This window comes from Cupressus sempervirens, chromosome 6 (assembly GCF_028749045.1).
Source record: "Cupressus sempervirens isolate cs-2001-9-10 chromosome 6, ASM2874904v1, whole genome shotgun sequence".
In the NCBI taxonomy this organism is placed as follows: domain Eukaryota; kingdom Viridiplantae; phylum Streptophyta; class Pinopsida; order Cupressales; family Cupressaceae; genus Cupressus; species Cupressus sempervirens.
This window is the reverse complement of record NC_143123.1, coordinates 437,092,247-437,105,737: the sequence shown is the minus strand read 5'-3', so window position 1 is coordinate 437,105,737 and position 13,491 is coordinate 437,092,247. Positions and strand designations below refer to the sequence as shown.

Genomic DNA, 13,491 nt, shown 5'->3' with positions numbered 1-13,491 from the left:
GAAAATATCGATTGAATGGTTAAGGTAGTACTGAAGTCCTTTGAAAAAAATGTGTTTGATTGCACAGAATGTGAAGATGGACTTCGAACAATATGAAGCGCAACTACAAACGCAACTACAAACTTACATTGTTCTGCAGTATGGTGCTCCTCTCATCTTGACATACAATTCTAATATTTTCAGCCTTCTACACATCAGCATTAGGAATATCGATTTTTATACAGTTATCTATTTTGGTTTAAAAGAAGAAAAATATACACTAGTATTTATTCAATATGAACCTAATTTCCAATTCTTAGATAGTGAAATGCATGCAAAGAGAGCAACAAACATGTCTTCTTCCAAAATGTGAAATCTGATCAATCTGTTGGCAATTTTGAAAAGCATACTGAGGGTGTAGGCTCCAAGCTACTAACATGGATGGGCTATGATAGAGTATAAGGGAAGGAGAATCAACGGCCAATCAAAGCATCACAGTTTGAGTTGAGAAAATATCTCAATAAGAGTGCCCTGGAATCAAGAACATGGAGATTGGTGAATGTTTGAAGGAGTCTACACCATGCACAGACCAAGAATGGTTCAAGAAAGGTAAAATATACTCTATTCTTGTTTTGATGAATCATCATTTTGCAGGTTGTCTCTACTAGATTAACACAAGCAAAATGTAGTAGAGGAGAGTGAGATTCTGCCTCAAGATGGAAAAGTAGAGCCTTCAGAGACAGAGTACTTTCAAATAAGGCAGAAGAATATGAGACTACTCTTTCCAGTATATGTGAAAGAGAAATGGAGGGATTTAACTCTGCCAACTTAACTACTAGCCAAGCCTAGGAAAGAGGCAACCCAACGTATGGGAAATCAAGAATGGCATAAGAAGCGTAACTAATTCATAATGTTTCAAATCCAAGAAGGATATTTTACAAAAGAACACAAGTATCTTGTTCCTTGTACCAGTCAGATGTGAAATAGCTTCTGATATTGTGCAATACAAAACCACTAAGGAATATATGTTCCATAGCAAGGATGACAAAAGAACCATCTACTCTCCAAGACAATAGGAAGGGGAAGGTCAGAACACACTCATAGGAGATATGAATCTGAAATATATGCAAAGTTCACAATTATTACTATCTTTACAAGACATTCTTGTGTTGTAAACATGTATATATTTCCATGACAATGGCATTTTTGTAGCATTTATTTTTTCCACATGTTGTACAGTAATGGGAAACTGAGGGAGATACCGTGCTTATCATTGATGGCCATGGGAAAAAAATCCAACTTCAATTGGTTATGCAAAGTAGGAGAAGAAAAACAATCATTACTTGTGCATAACAAGAAGGGTGGAAGAAGTGGAGCACTCCAAAAGAGGAAGTTTCATATCGCATCATAACATTGATTACATGGTCACTATAATTGTATTTTGCACAAAATCTCATAAGGTATACCATGTGCATGGTTGTAGTATGAGAATCCACATAATCTCAGCTGTTGTAGTATTCCTTGTAGCACTTTAAGTTGACAAGAAATATTATAACAATGTACAGCCAAAAGCGTTATGCATCAGAAAGTTATAACATGAACAGAACATTGTAGCGATTCTTGCACTGTAGTTTCTAGCCCATGGCAATAATTTAATATATTTCATGCATCACAAAAACGTATAAAATTTCAGCTAACAAAATAAAGTTGTAGTAGCAATAACCACCATTAAGATGATCATGCAAAGGACACTAAAGAAACATCTATTATTTTCACATTTGCAGGTTTCAAGCATGACAAAGCACCACTACCTTCAATCTCAAAGCATTTTAATGTTGGTCATTGCAGAAGAGGATGAACAATGAGATATGAGGGAGTCTTGCTACACAAATGCAGGGTATACTCAGCAAACATACAAACTTTGCTAAGAAAATTATCATGCCATTTTTATTATCAACTAGCTTGGAAGACCCGATAGCTAGCAAGTAATTGTATTCCCCAAATTTTACAGCCTTCCTTGACTATCTATTTCATGAGAGAGAGTAGGAAGTCAAGATAAATTTAGATTAAGCCTGAAGACATCCAATACAACTTAGCAACTGAATGTCTCCAAAAAAGTAAAGAGAATATCGTTTCCTCTTTCTTTTACCAAAAGCACAAGGAATATGATATACCAGATTAGCACAAATGTGTCAAGTGGCTAGCCCTTGATGAGACCTAACAGCTGACAAGTGGATTGCATTCCCTGAAACATGAAATTCTATAGCGAAACCAGATGCAATTTGTATACCACAACACTTGAATACCAAAGCAGATCCTTCTGTTCTTCTAATCTGTGTTGCTGTTGGCAGTCAGGAACAATTCAAAATTTCTCTGTAATGACTAGCTGCATATTGACCCACTTTTTGGGAGACACTGTCAATTTCAAGTTGAATTACCCTTTAGCTTTTTTAAACATTTCCAAGTACCAGTATCTTGTAAGATATATGTGACGCGTGAGCCATTTGCATTGAGAGTAATTGATAAATTTCAAGAATGTTTAGGGACCAATTTTTCTATGACCTCACATATGCCATAAGTGAACCTTGAATTTTCAAGAATTGCGTTCAATATAATTTCAGACACAACTATCACCTCTTTAGTTCTAAATTCTTTGGTTTCTATTTACACAAAACTTGAAGAGAGCTAATATGCCTGCCAAGCCACTATCAAATATCCATAAAACTTAAAGGGTGCTAATATGCTTGCCAAGCCACTATCAATTACCCATAAAACCCATAAAGGAACAAATCTTTAAGGAAGAATACAAAACAACTTAACGATTATGAATGCCCTCAACTAAATAGACCAGAGTAATACCTATTGGAATAAGTCACTAGTTTGTTGCACCAAATCTGCTATTCTGTTTAACAATTGACTCCTGCTCCCTATTCTCTAGCCATCAGTTTTGTAGGACTGTAGTTAACTCCACCACATGTATGCACAATTGAATTTGTCTCCAAACACATGGCAAGGTTGTTAAGTGAAGTGTTAGTGCTGTCACATTAGATGATCCACATGTAAGCTCTAAATAGCTGGAAGTCCTCTATTTATAGAGGTTATGTAATTGGTTGTTTGTGTGCAGCCAGATCAATATGAATAATGAAAGTTATATTTTCCTGTGATCTGCTATCACCATGTTTTTTCTTATTTCTATTTTTTAATATGGTATCAGAGCCTAGTTTAGCCAGGTTCAACTGGAGATTCATTTAGAAGTTCAGCTAGAAATATTGCTAGAGGGTTTTGTTGAAGGAAAATATATTGCTGGAAATGGTGTGTTTGGAATTTTGGGCTGTGACTTTTTAAGAAGCTGTTGTTTTAAATGTGATTTAGAAGATATGTTGTTGTCAAATGAAAAGAAAGGCTGATCATTGAAATCAATGATTGCAATATGAAGATCAAAATAGTGATGGTTGTAGCAAGAGGTGCACTATCGGTTGTACCCAACACCTCAAAATTTTTTACTATATTGATGAACTATGTATCTGAAAAATATTCCTAGAGAACTAGCGAGCAAGCAGCTGAGTACCCATGTGACTCGGTAGATGGATTATTTTTCATATGGACTCAATATTAGTATGCTAGAGAAAAGTTTAGAGTTGGTTTACCTATCATTGGATCAATGGTTTTGTGAAGTTTGAAGGGTTTGTGGTAATCCAAAACCACTTGTTTAAGTAAATCTATTGAACGGTTTGTGGTAAGCCAAAACCACTTATTTAGGTGAAAAACCTAAAAGTCTTGAAGGGTTTGTGGTAAACCAAAACCACTTGTTTGCATGAAAGATCCTAAAGCATTTTTTTCCGAAGAGTTTGTGGTAAGCTAAAACCACTTAACAAGAAAAATGAATTTTTCATAGTGATTGTGATAAGGGAAACTAAAAATTTCTATGTTGTAAATGGGTACCTCAAAAGGCTTAATGTCGGGACCTATCATGTTGAAATTTATTATTGTAATTTCTCCCACTGAAAGAGTCTTTAGTGGTAGAAATTAAGGGAGGATGTTGGAATAAGTCACTAGTTTGTTGCACCAAATCTGCTATTCTGTTTAACAGTTGACTACTGCTCCCTATTCTCTAGCCATCAGTTTTGTAGGATTGTAGTTAACTCCACTACATGTATGCACAATTGAATTTGTCTCCAAACACATGGCAAGGTTGTTAAGTGAAGTGTTAGTGCTGTCACATTAGATGATCCACATGTAAGCTCTAAACAACTGGAAGTCCTCTATTTATAGAGGTTATGTAATTGGTTGTTTGCGTGCAGCCAGATCAATATGAATAATGCAAGTTATAATTTCTTGTGATCTGTTGTCACCATGTTTTTTCTTATTTCTATTTTTTAATAATACCCGCCTGAGTTGCATTGTATATAAGAAACCCAAGGCCTGGCTGAGAAGAACGAGTCTCCAACTAGACTTTCCTGCCAATTTTCTCAAATTTGTTCTCATTTAAGTTTACTTATTTCTCTGTATTCCTCTGAAATTTTGAGGGCTACATCCTCCCTCCATTGGAACATAGCATTTTCTTCTTCTACAATCATGGCTTCCCACAGGTAAGGGCCTAACAACCCTTGTATTAATTTTTTGGCTGCCATGCAACATTTTAAAAGAATGTCTTCCTAGTTTTTGGATCGTATTGTTTTTTATTTTCTACATCAACTTTTCATATCACTCTTTTACCTATCATTATGTTTTCTCTCTTTCATTCTAAATATGGATCACATTCTGTAATTGGAAAGTTATGTGAAAAATAAAACACAATAGATTCCAGAATCAGATTTGACGACAAGAATATTATTATTTATCATATAAAACTTAGTTTTTAGGTCTAAGATAATATATTTTAAAAAAATATATAGATCAAGATTAGCTGATCAAGATTAATGGACCCTAAGAACTTTTACATTAGAATAGAAATGTAAGGAGAAACAATTGCTTAATCTAAATCAATTTTTAAAAGATTGTGTAGAAAACATACTTGGATGATTATTATCTTTTTTCTTACTTATTGTCCTGGTTTGTGGATTCAAGAATGTCAATTTTATCTACATCAACCTTTAGAATCATACCTAAAATATATTTGAAAGTGACATTAATTTAATTATAAATTTTCAGAATTTAATATCATGAGTTCTACAAATTATTATGCTTAGAAATTTTGTGATGGGATTAGTGAATGTTTCTTAAATAGATAATATTTAGTTTGGAGCATTGTCAGAAATATGGATCAACTATTAAGATACAAAGAGATATTAGATTTATGTAACTATTTTCAAACATATTTTCTATATTAGGTTTATAATCTATCATAAGTTATCATAGGTTTTTGGATTCGATTGTGAATGTGTTTTTTTAACATCGACCTTTCCAATCACACTTAGGGATCCATCATGGGGATGAAAATGAAAGATAGTAAGATCATAGGTTTATCGATTCCATTGTGAATTTCTTTTATTTAACATCAACCCTTCCAATCACAAGTAGGGGTCCATCATCAGGGTGAAAATGAAAGATCGCAAGATAATATGTATCATCCCGATGAAAATTAAAGATAGCAAGAGAAGTTATACATCTTTTGCTATCTTTCATCCCCAATGTTCATACTTCAAAACATGTACCAATCAAATCCGAAAACCTATAATAATTTATATAACTATTTTCACACATATTTATTTTTTAAAAAACATTAAAAACCAAAGCAATGTTATTATTCTAAATCAAAAAAAAATGATCCTTGTTACTGAGAATGACAGGAAATATTCATACTTAGAAACACATACACAATAGGGAAACCTAAATCAATTTATATAGCTATTTTCACGCATATTTATTTTTAAAAAATAGTAAAACCCAAAAGAACATCATTATTCTAAATCACAAACAGTGCTCTCATTACTATTGTAAAACAACTTCTTACTGAACTTTCAATGAAAATTTACCTCATCTTCCTTGATAGAAAACATATATATGAAAATTCAAATTGTCATTATTGATTGTAGGTAAATCATGTCTATTAAAAAAATAATTGCTTGCCATACCTCCTTGAAACAATTCTGTCCTCCTTCGCAGCTTCCATGTTAGATAATTGATCTTCAGTTACAACAAATCTGAATTTTCCTTCCGATGTGATGTTGTGCGAAAAACTCTATAAGGAGTAGTGACTATTCACTAGTGTTCACAGTATAGTAAGAACTCAAGAACTCTGAAGTGGTAAATAGTAATTGATTTACAATTTATAATATTATTTTATTAGTTGTAATTAAAACTATTTTACATGTTTGTATTTATTTATATATTATATAAATTATTTATCTTAATTATTATTGGTTGATTTGGTTCGGTGTTATAGGATTTCTTTTGGAGGCTTCCTCATAATGATTTTATCCTTGACAAGATTGTTGAGGAAGTGATGTATTTGAGTTTGTTGAATGTGAATACAAATATATTTAAGTAGATTATTATATTCAAGAATAATTTTTTGTATTTAAAAAATTTATAGAAGACTTTTGTATATCAAAATAATGAAATTATAAATATTTTTAATAAGTTCATTTTTAATAATTTCTTTATATTTTAAAAAAGAGAATTGATCTTATTAATAATAGAGAAAATTATGCATTTCAATTTATGGCTCTAAGTGGGAAAAAGAACGGAGGTGGGTTTTGAAACTATGAATTTTCTAGGGAGGATGATGTTGATGAGGACGACCATTCTGATGGTATTGGGAAGGTGTTTGTGCAGCTGTTCTTTGTTCTACCCCTTCCTTGCTACATTTAATGGATTAAATTGGGGTTTGTGGATATGAGGTCCTCTTGGCCTCTATGGATTCTTAAGGTGGTTCATTGATCTTTTGCCTACTTGGAGTTCTTGATTGCTTGCTTAGATGCTCGATTTTCTATCTTGATGAATTTTTTTCATCTGTATACCCTTCGTAATGGACCCATTTGAAGAGATCTTCCTTGAGCCAAGACTTGTGTTTGGTAAGGTGTGGACCAAGATTCGTGCCTTCTATCAAAGATGTTATCAGCAATGAGGCTTTGTTTGGAATTTTGGAGTACTTTTTGGTGTTAATCACCTTCAAACTTGCCTTGAACACTGTGCCTTTGGCATGTTTGGTCGCTGAAATTGGACAAGAATTAACTTTCGTAAATCTAGAAAGTTTCAAATCTAGTGTTTGGGTGTACAAAATTGGAATTAGAATTTAGATAAATTAGAATTTGGAATCCCCATTTAACCCCCAAAACCATAATTCCATCTTCTATCTAAATAGGTAGAATTGGTCAAATTCCCATTCTAATTCTAATTTGACAAAAATGAGGATTAGATAATTAATTGAAATATAAAAAAATCATGTCTACATATTTAACATTGACACATTCTTTATATTATTTAATTATCTACTATTTTGTCTCTCGTTTTGCCCTTTAGGCGATGACATGTTTTGAGTTAAACTGTTGACCATGGATTTCACTTCCCAACTAGAGAATTTATTGAAAAGACCTATTGAATTAGGTTGCACATTAGCAATCATTTGCCACTTATTTTTATCGCTAAATGGTTTAGTCCAAACTTTTTATAAATTATCAAAAAAAATTTGCATGGTTCCTCCATTCAAATAGGCACTAGTAGGAAAGAAAGGAGTCAAGATAACCTCTAGTCAAGTCCATGGACATTTGTCCACTATAGATACACAAAATTATATAGGGGCACTTCCCTTTTTACGTAGCCTTAAGTTTGAGGATTTTCTTCATATCCTTAAGTTTGACGATTTTCTTCATTTTACATACATGGAGTAAGATTGGTACATTTGGAGAGCTCCTCGACAGTCTACCAGTGAATTGGGGTAACCTTCATATAGGAGGTCTTAAGTTCCACATTCAACTACTAATATATGTGGCCTAGCTCATTTTTCTTATAATAATAAAAGATTGGGTCTTTGTCCTTTTAGCAGAATTTGAAGATAATGAAGGTTTCCCTCATTTTACATCTATGATATTGGTGTGTTGTAAACTAACTTTACTATCTTTTCACTTTGATAGATGAACTTCTAGCGGCGATAACTTCTTGCTTGATGCCCACATAATTCATTTTGCATTCACTATTTCTTGGCCAAGCCCATGTTAGATTTGATATAATTCCATAGTAATAAATATCAATTGTTAGATATTGACAGGGGGAGAGGGATGAATTAGTCATAACCAATTATCTTGTAGGCCTCCAAAATATTTTAGTACCAATAAAAATTTATTAACATCTAAATAAATAATTGGGTGAACTTGTTCAACTTCACAATTCACACTTGTAAATAGTTTACTCCAAATTGTTATCTCATTGTTTCTGTTATTATCGAGTATAAAAAAAAATAGCTTATCTTTTACTTTACTATTATCTAGTTGTTACCAATTTGTAATAATAAGTAAATACCATTAAAATCAATTTACAACATAAAAACATTCACACATTTGACACCATGATTTAATGTAGAAATCTTGTAAAGGAAAAAAACACTTGGGACTAACAACCCAAATAATTTCTCTATTTTGAAGTGGGCTCTACTAGGAGAGATTCTTGTTAAAGGTTACATGGACATTTTTAGTGTGACCTAGTTAATGGGTTTTAATAGAAAGATCATCTAGACCTTATCACTCCGTGATCTTGTCTAAAGAGTGGCCCACTCTAAAGGACTTACAAGCATCACTAATCAATGTTACCATAGGATTTCACAAAAATTTTAGGTCCACTCATTTAAGATAATTTTCTTCTACAATGGTAAGAAAGTAATAGTCAAACAATCTGTAATTTAGCACTACCTTACCTATTTAGATCTCAGTTCTGCTATGTCTTCTCTCTTCTTCGATCTTTGCTTGGCTGATTCACTCCTTCACACTTTCACTTTTCCTTAACTCTACTTGATCTTCCTTCCACACTTCTTGTTTCTCTTTGTTTCTTTCCTTCTCTATCAATAATTCACACCCATTCAACATTCAACCAATGACTTAATTAACAACCAAAAACTTTTTCTATATCTCCTTAAATAGTAAACTTTTTGTTTCCAAATTCTTTCAAAATTTGTCACTTTGCCACATAAATAGACATCAGTTTCATTATACTTAGTTAGTTAGAAAATGGAACTTTCATTAAATTTTGTTCTCATCCTTATCTTGTTTCAATCTCTATCATCATATTTTCATTGTATTTTTTCAATCGTTGATCTTGTAACAAACTTTGACTCACACCTTTGAAATTCTCAAACATTATTTATTTTCGCCATAAGTTGGCCTTAGATTCCATTTTTCTTAACTTTTTCTTCCAACTCATACTTGGTGAACATTAAATTTTACTCTGGTGACTCCTTACTCAGTTAATATATGAATTATTTGGTTAACGTTGTAGTAGCTCAGGCAATATTGGACTCCTTATTTAACCTTGTCACTTAGTATAGCTTGCATAGCTTAGTGAATACATAAAGTTCATCATTACTTATAGGATAACATGATTGTAAAACAATCAAACCAATATTACATTATCACTCTCCAACTCATTCAAGTGACCATTGAATACCATACTTATCAACTCTACTGAATCATTATACTTTCTTCAAATCCTCTTCATCAATCAAATGCTATGGCACTCTATTGAATTAGAATAGTGTCTAGCCAACTTAGACTTTGGAATCAATGAAAAGTACATAACAAATAGTATGATTGTTTCACATACATTCATAGCGTTCTTGTTACATCATCAGTTGGGGCTGACAATCTCCCCCTTTGGAATTGATGGCAACATGTCAACATGTGATTTTATATTACAAAACAATACATAAGATAATCACATTTATGCATTGACAATAATTCAAATTTTTAGCTCTTGGTTCTCATTTAATGTGAGGCCTCGCCCCGACCCATCATAGCATAGTGATACATTACTATTATTTTGATACTCACGACTCGAGATGCCGAGACATTATCTGATGCTTTGAATATATCATATTATTTCATGTTGTGTGATGTTATTTTCAAATATTTGATGTTCATCATTTAATTTTTTATGTATATGTATGTTGATGAATTAAGTAAAAGGTAGGATTAACATTTTGGTTTAAGAGATTTTAAATGGTTAAGAATTAAGTAGGATGACAGAAACCCCGATTGATGTATGTTTCAATTTATGTGAATTTTTGATACGTATATACATATGTACATGTGATTTTACGGGACTACTGATGGGTGCAATGAGTGTGCAGGATATTTTAGCCGAGAAACGCGATAGAGGAACATAACTGATCCCTATGTGCTAATTGTGGAAACCTTGTTGTTCATAATCAAATTTATTGTGAGATGTATGTATGGATCTTTCTATGATCAGTAAATGTTAATTTTCGTACCTATGTTCATTTAGTGTCGCTTGACACTTGTGAATTGTTTGTGATCTTCAGCGTGCTAGTTAGGGTTAGCTGTGTAACCCTTGGACCTAAGTCGGATTAAGTTAGTGTCTTTTTGCTAATTTGGTTCTTAATTGAGATTAGTCACCCTTAATCCAGATTAGTGCTTAATCTTCTATTTTAGAGTTGTTAGATGGTCCTAATTATTTCTTAGCTTTTGTTTGGTCCCAAACCTATTCCTAAGGCTTTAAAACATGAAATATTTATGTCCAAAGGGTATGGGTATGGGTTGGGGGTCTTTTCCAACCCCTAAGCCCCTTTTATTGACTTTTGAGATCACTCAAAAAGTATCTTTTTGCCTTTGTGCGAATATTGACTATGGCTACCATGAGTTGCATCACCTCAACTCCACTTAGTGGTTAACCAGAGTATGGGTTGAGTTAGGAACTTCTAGATTAGTAGGTGGGTGGGAGAAGTTATTGCTCTTTTTGGTGGTTGAGTTTGAGGCTTATTTAGAGGCCCTTCTTGGAGTAGTTTAGGTGGTTACCCAATCTCTACTTTTAGAGGTTAGTCTTGGAAGAGTGAAGGAAGGGAAAAGCTCTACTCAAATTGTTCATTTGCCATTACCTCTTTGTGAAGGTATGAATTTTCATCTCCCTTGTTCAGATTTTCATGCTTGTTTCATCCTTATGCTATGGTGGTGTTAGTTGGAAGTTTGTATGTATGTTGGGTATGTTGGGAAGGATTGCAACCATGGTTTTTTAAATATTTTTCTTTCATGTTTATGTTTGCATTTTGAAGCTTTCTTGTATGGGTGTTTTGGTATTACTCACCCTTGGATAGGGCAAAAGTGACCAATTTTGGGAATGGTCTTTTTAGTTGGACTCCAACCAATGTAGAGTCTCTTCTCAAGATGAGAAGAGGGAGAGAGGGTAGGGTGTTATGAGCCCCTACCTGTCAGTACAAACCTCGTATGCGTATGGCATGTTAAAATGGAAGAATAGAAGTTTTTGGTTTATAGCCCCGATTGGGCATCTATTTTGGTTTTGTGTCTGACTTCTCCTATTGGAAGAATCCACCTTTCCCTAGTTTTGATTCATTGTGAATCCTATTGTGAAAACCTTGTATGAATATGTATGTTTGAATTATCTCTTGGTCATGCTTGTTGTCACCTGATCAGATTCTGTTTTCTCCATGATTCTTAAAAATGTGTTGCAAAAAATTGATATGGAACCCTTGATGAGGGTCATAAAGGAAATTCAATTGCATTGTTGTAATTTTGGGATTGAAATCCTATGTAATTTGTATTTCAAACTTTGTTGTAATGGCAACGACACTTGGTTTTCTTCCTGGTTCTTTCTCGGCTGAGCCTTTGAATCAGGTTTGCCAATAAAAATGGTGATTGAGTAATATTGCTTATCATGAGATTTAATCATAATTTTCAATTCTATGGATACACATAAAAAATAGGATGAAATAATGATGGTTTAGTTAAGCAAAACTTTCAAGTTTCTTTATATGTTAAAAATTAAAATTATGTTAAGGAAAGAAAAATGGTTATGGTTGATAGTTCAATTCAAGTTGTTTAGTAGATAAATTAATCATGTATTTTTGTGACACAATTATTAACTCCATGTTTTAAATCCATTCAAATAATATACCCCTTGAAAAAATGTATACATTACCTTGTAAATCTATACTTAGAAAAATATGTCAAAAAAAAAGTTGTATCCTAGAGCCAAATAGTCTCTGAAATTTGTATGGGAGTAACAAATTAAATGCCTTTGGTGAAAAAGAATCTAGAAGATTCCCTTAGTATCCTTTTTTCTTTATTGAATATTGTTTTTAAAATTAAAAATAGTAATAAAGTAAATATCAAAAAAATAAAATAAAATTATAACTAAACATAATATCCTAAATATCTACTTGCTACCTAATAAACTTTATGTGTTAATGCATACCCATCTCCCCATGGTGGACGTCAGTTCTAAAGAGGCATTTTAAAAAGGTTTTTATGTTTTAAGCAAAGTCAATTGTCATCATGAAAGATGACGTCACCTGTCCAACATCCCATCACCCTCTCCCTTTTTATCTTGGGTGCTCACCTTATACTTGGATGAAAAGTTTAATTAGTTTTTAAAAAAAAAGGCAAGCAAGTTTGCAACCTACCTTTCCTCCACCAAGAGCCCACATGTCTGGGAATAGGACTGACGTAGGGTCTGCTGCAAGTATGTTTGGGACACTGAGCAAGTGCTTTGAAACTGCATTTTATGGGGGGGTCGATGTGATGTGAGGGAGTGGGGGGAGTAGAGTAGGGTGTAGATGGTAGTGTTAGTTTTTTGTTTTATTAAGTTTTTCTTTAGTTTAAGTTAGGTTAGCATTGTTTTATGTTATATGTTTTAATTTAGTATAGGTTAGTTTTTTTGGTTGTAGTTAGTTTATGATTATTTAGTTAGTAAATAGGTAATTAAAGTTTGTTTTAGTTTTTCATTTGTTTTGTTTTGTAAAGATAGTTTATATTAGTTAGTTAATTTTGTTTAGTAGTTAGCATTATTTAATTTCAAGTATATATAAGAATTATTTAATTATTATTTGGTTTGATTTTGGTAACCGTTATCTTTAATGGAAATATCTTAATTAAGTTAGATTCTCAATTTAGATGTAATTTAATTATTATTTCTTTATTGTAATCATAAAGTTTTCTTAAAATGCTTAAATTATAATTGATAGATGTTGTTTTTTTTTAGAGCAAAGAGATTATAAAAATTATTTTTTTATAATGTTAACCTTGTATGAGATGAAAGATACTATGTAATAAACGTTAATTCTATCTTTAATTATATTTTTATAGAGGAAATTTAAATCTATTTTTTTAAGATTATTATGAAATGAAATAAACATCAATATCCTTTTAATAATGAGAGTTTCAGTTTAACGATTTATTCCTTCTCAAGTTTATAAACTTAAGACGTAATATAGAGAACCTTTACTTAAACTGTGATTACAACCATATCGAACCTAGAGCATTTTAATTATTATTTTAAAAAAAAAAAATATGTGTGCTTTTGCCTCATAGTTTGGGCATGACATTTAAA

The 13,491-nt window shown here is 32.3% G+C and overlaps 1 protein-coding gene across 1 annotated transcript in view; it reads right to left on the bottom strand.

Moving 5' to 3' along the window:
* Positions 1-6,091, bottom strand: part of LOC149552926 (endoribonuclease Dicer homolog 3a-like) — a 44,319-nt gene extending 38,228 nt beyond the window's left edge. Inside the window, exon 1 of the mRNA XM_089790260.1 lies at positions 6,054-6,091. Within this exon, the coding sequence (XP_089646386.1) occupies positions 6,054-6,091 (38 nt within the window). The remainder of the gene's footprint in view (positions 1-6,053) is intronic.
* Between the last annotated feature and the right edge of the window lie 7,400 nt (positions 6,092-13,491).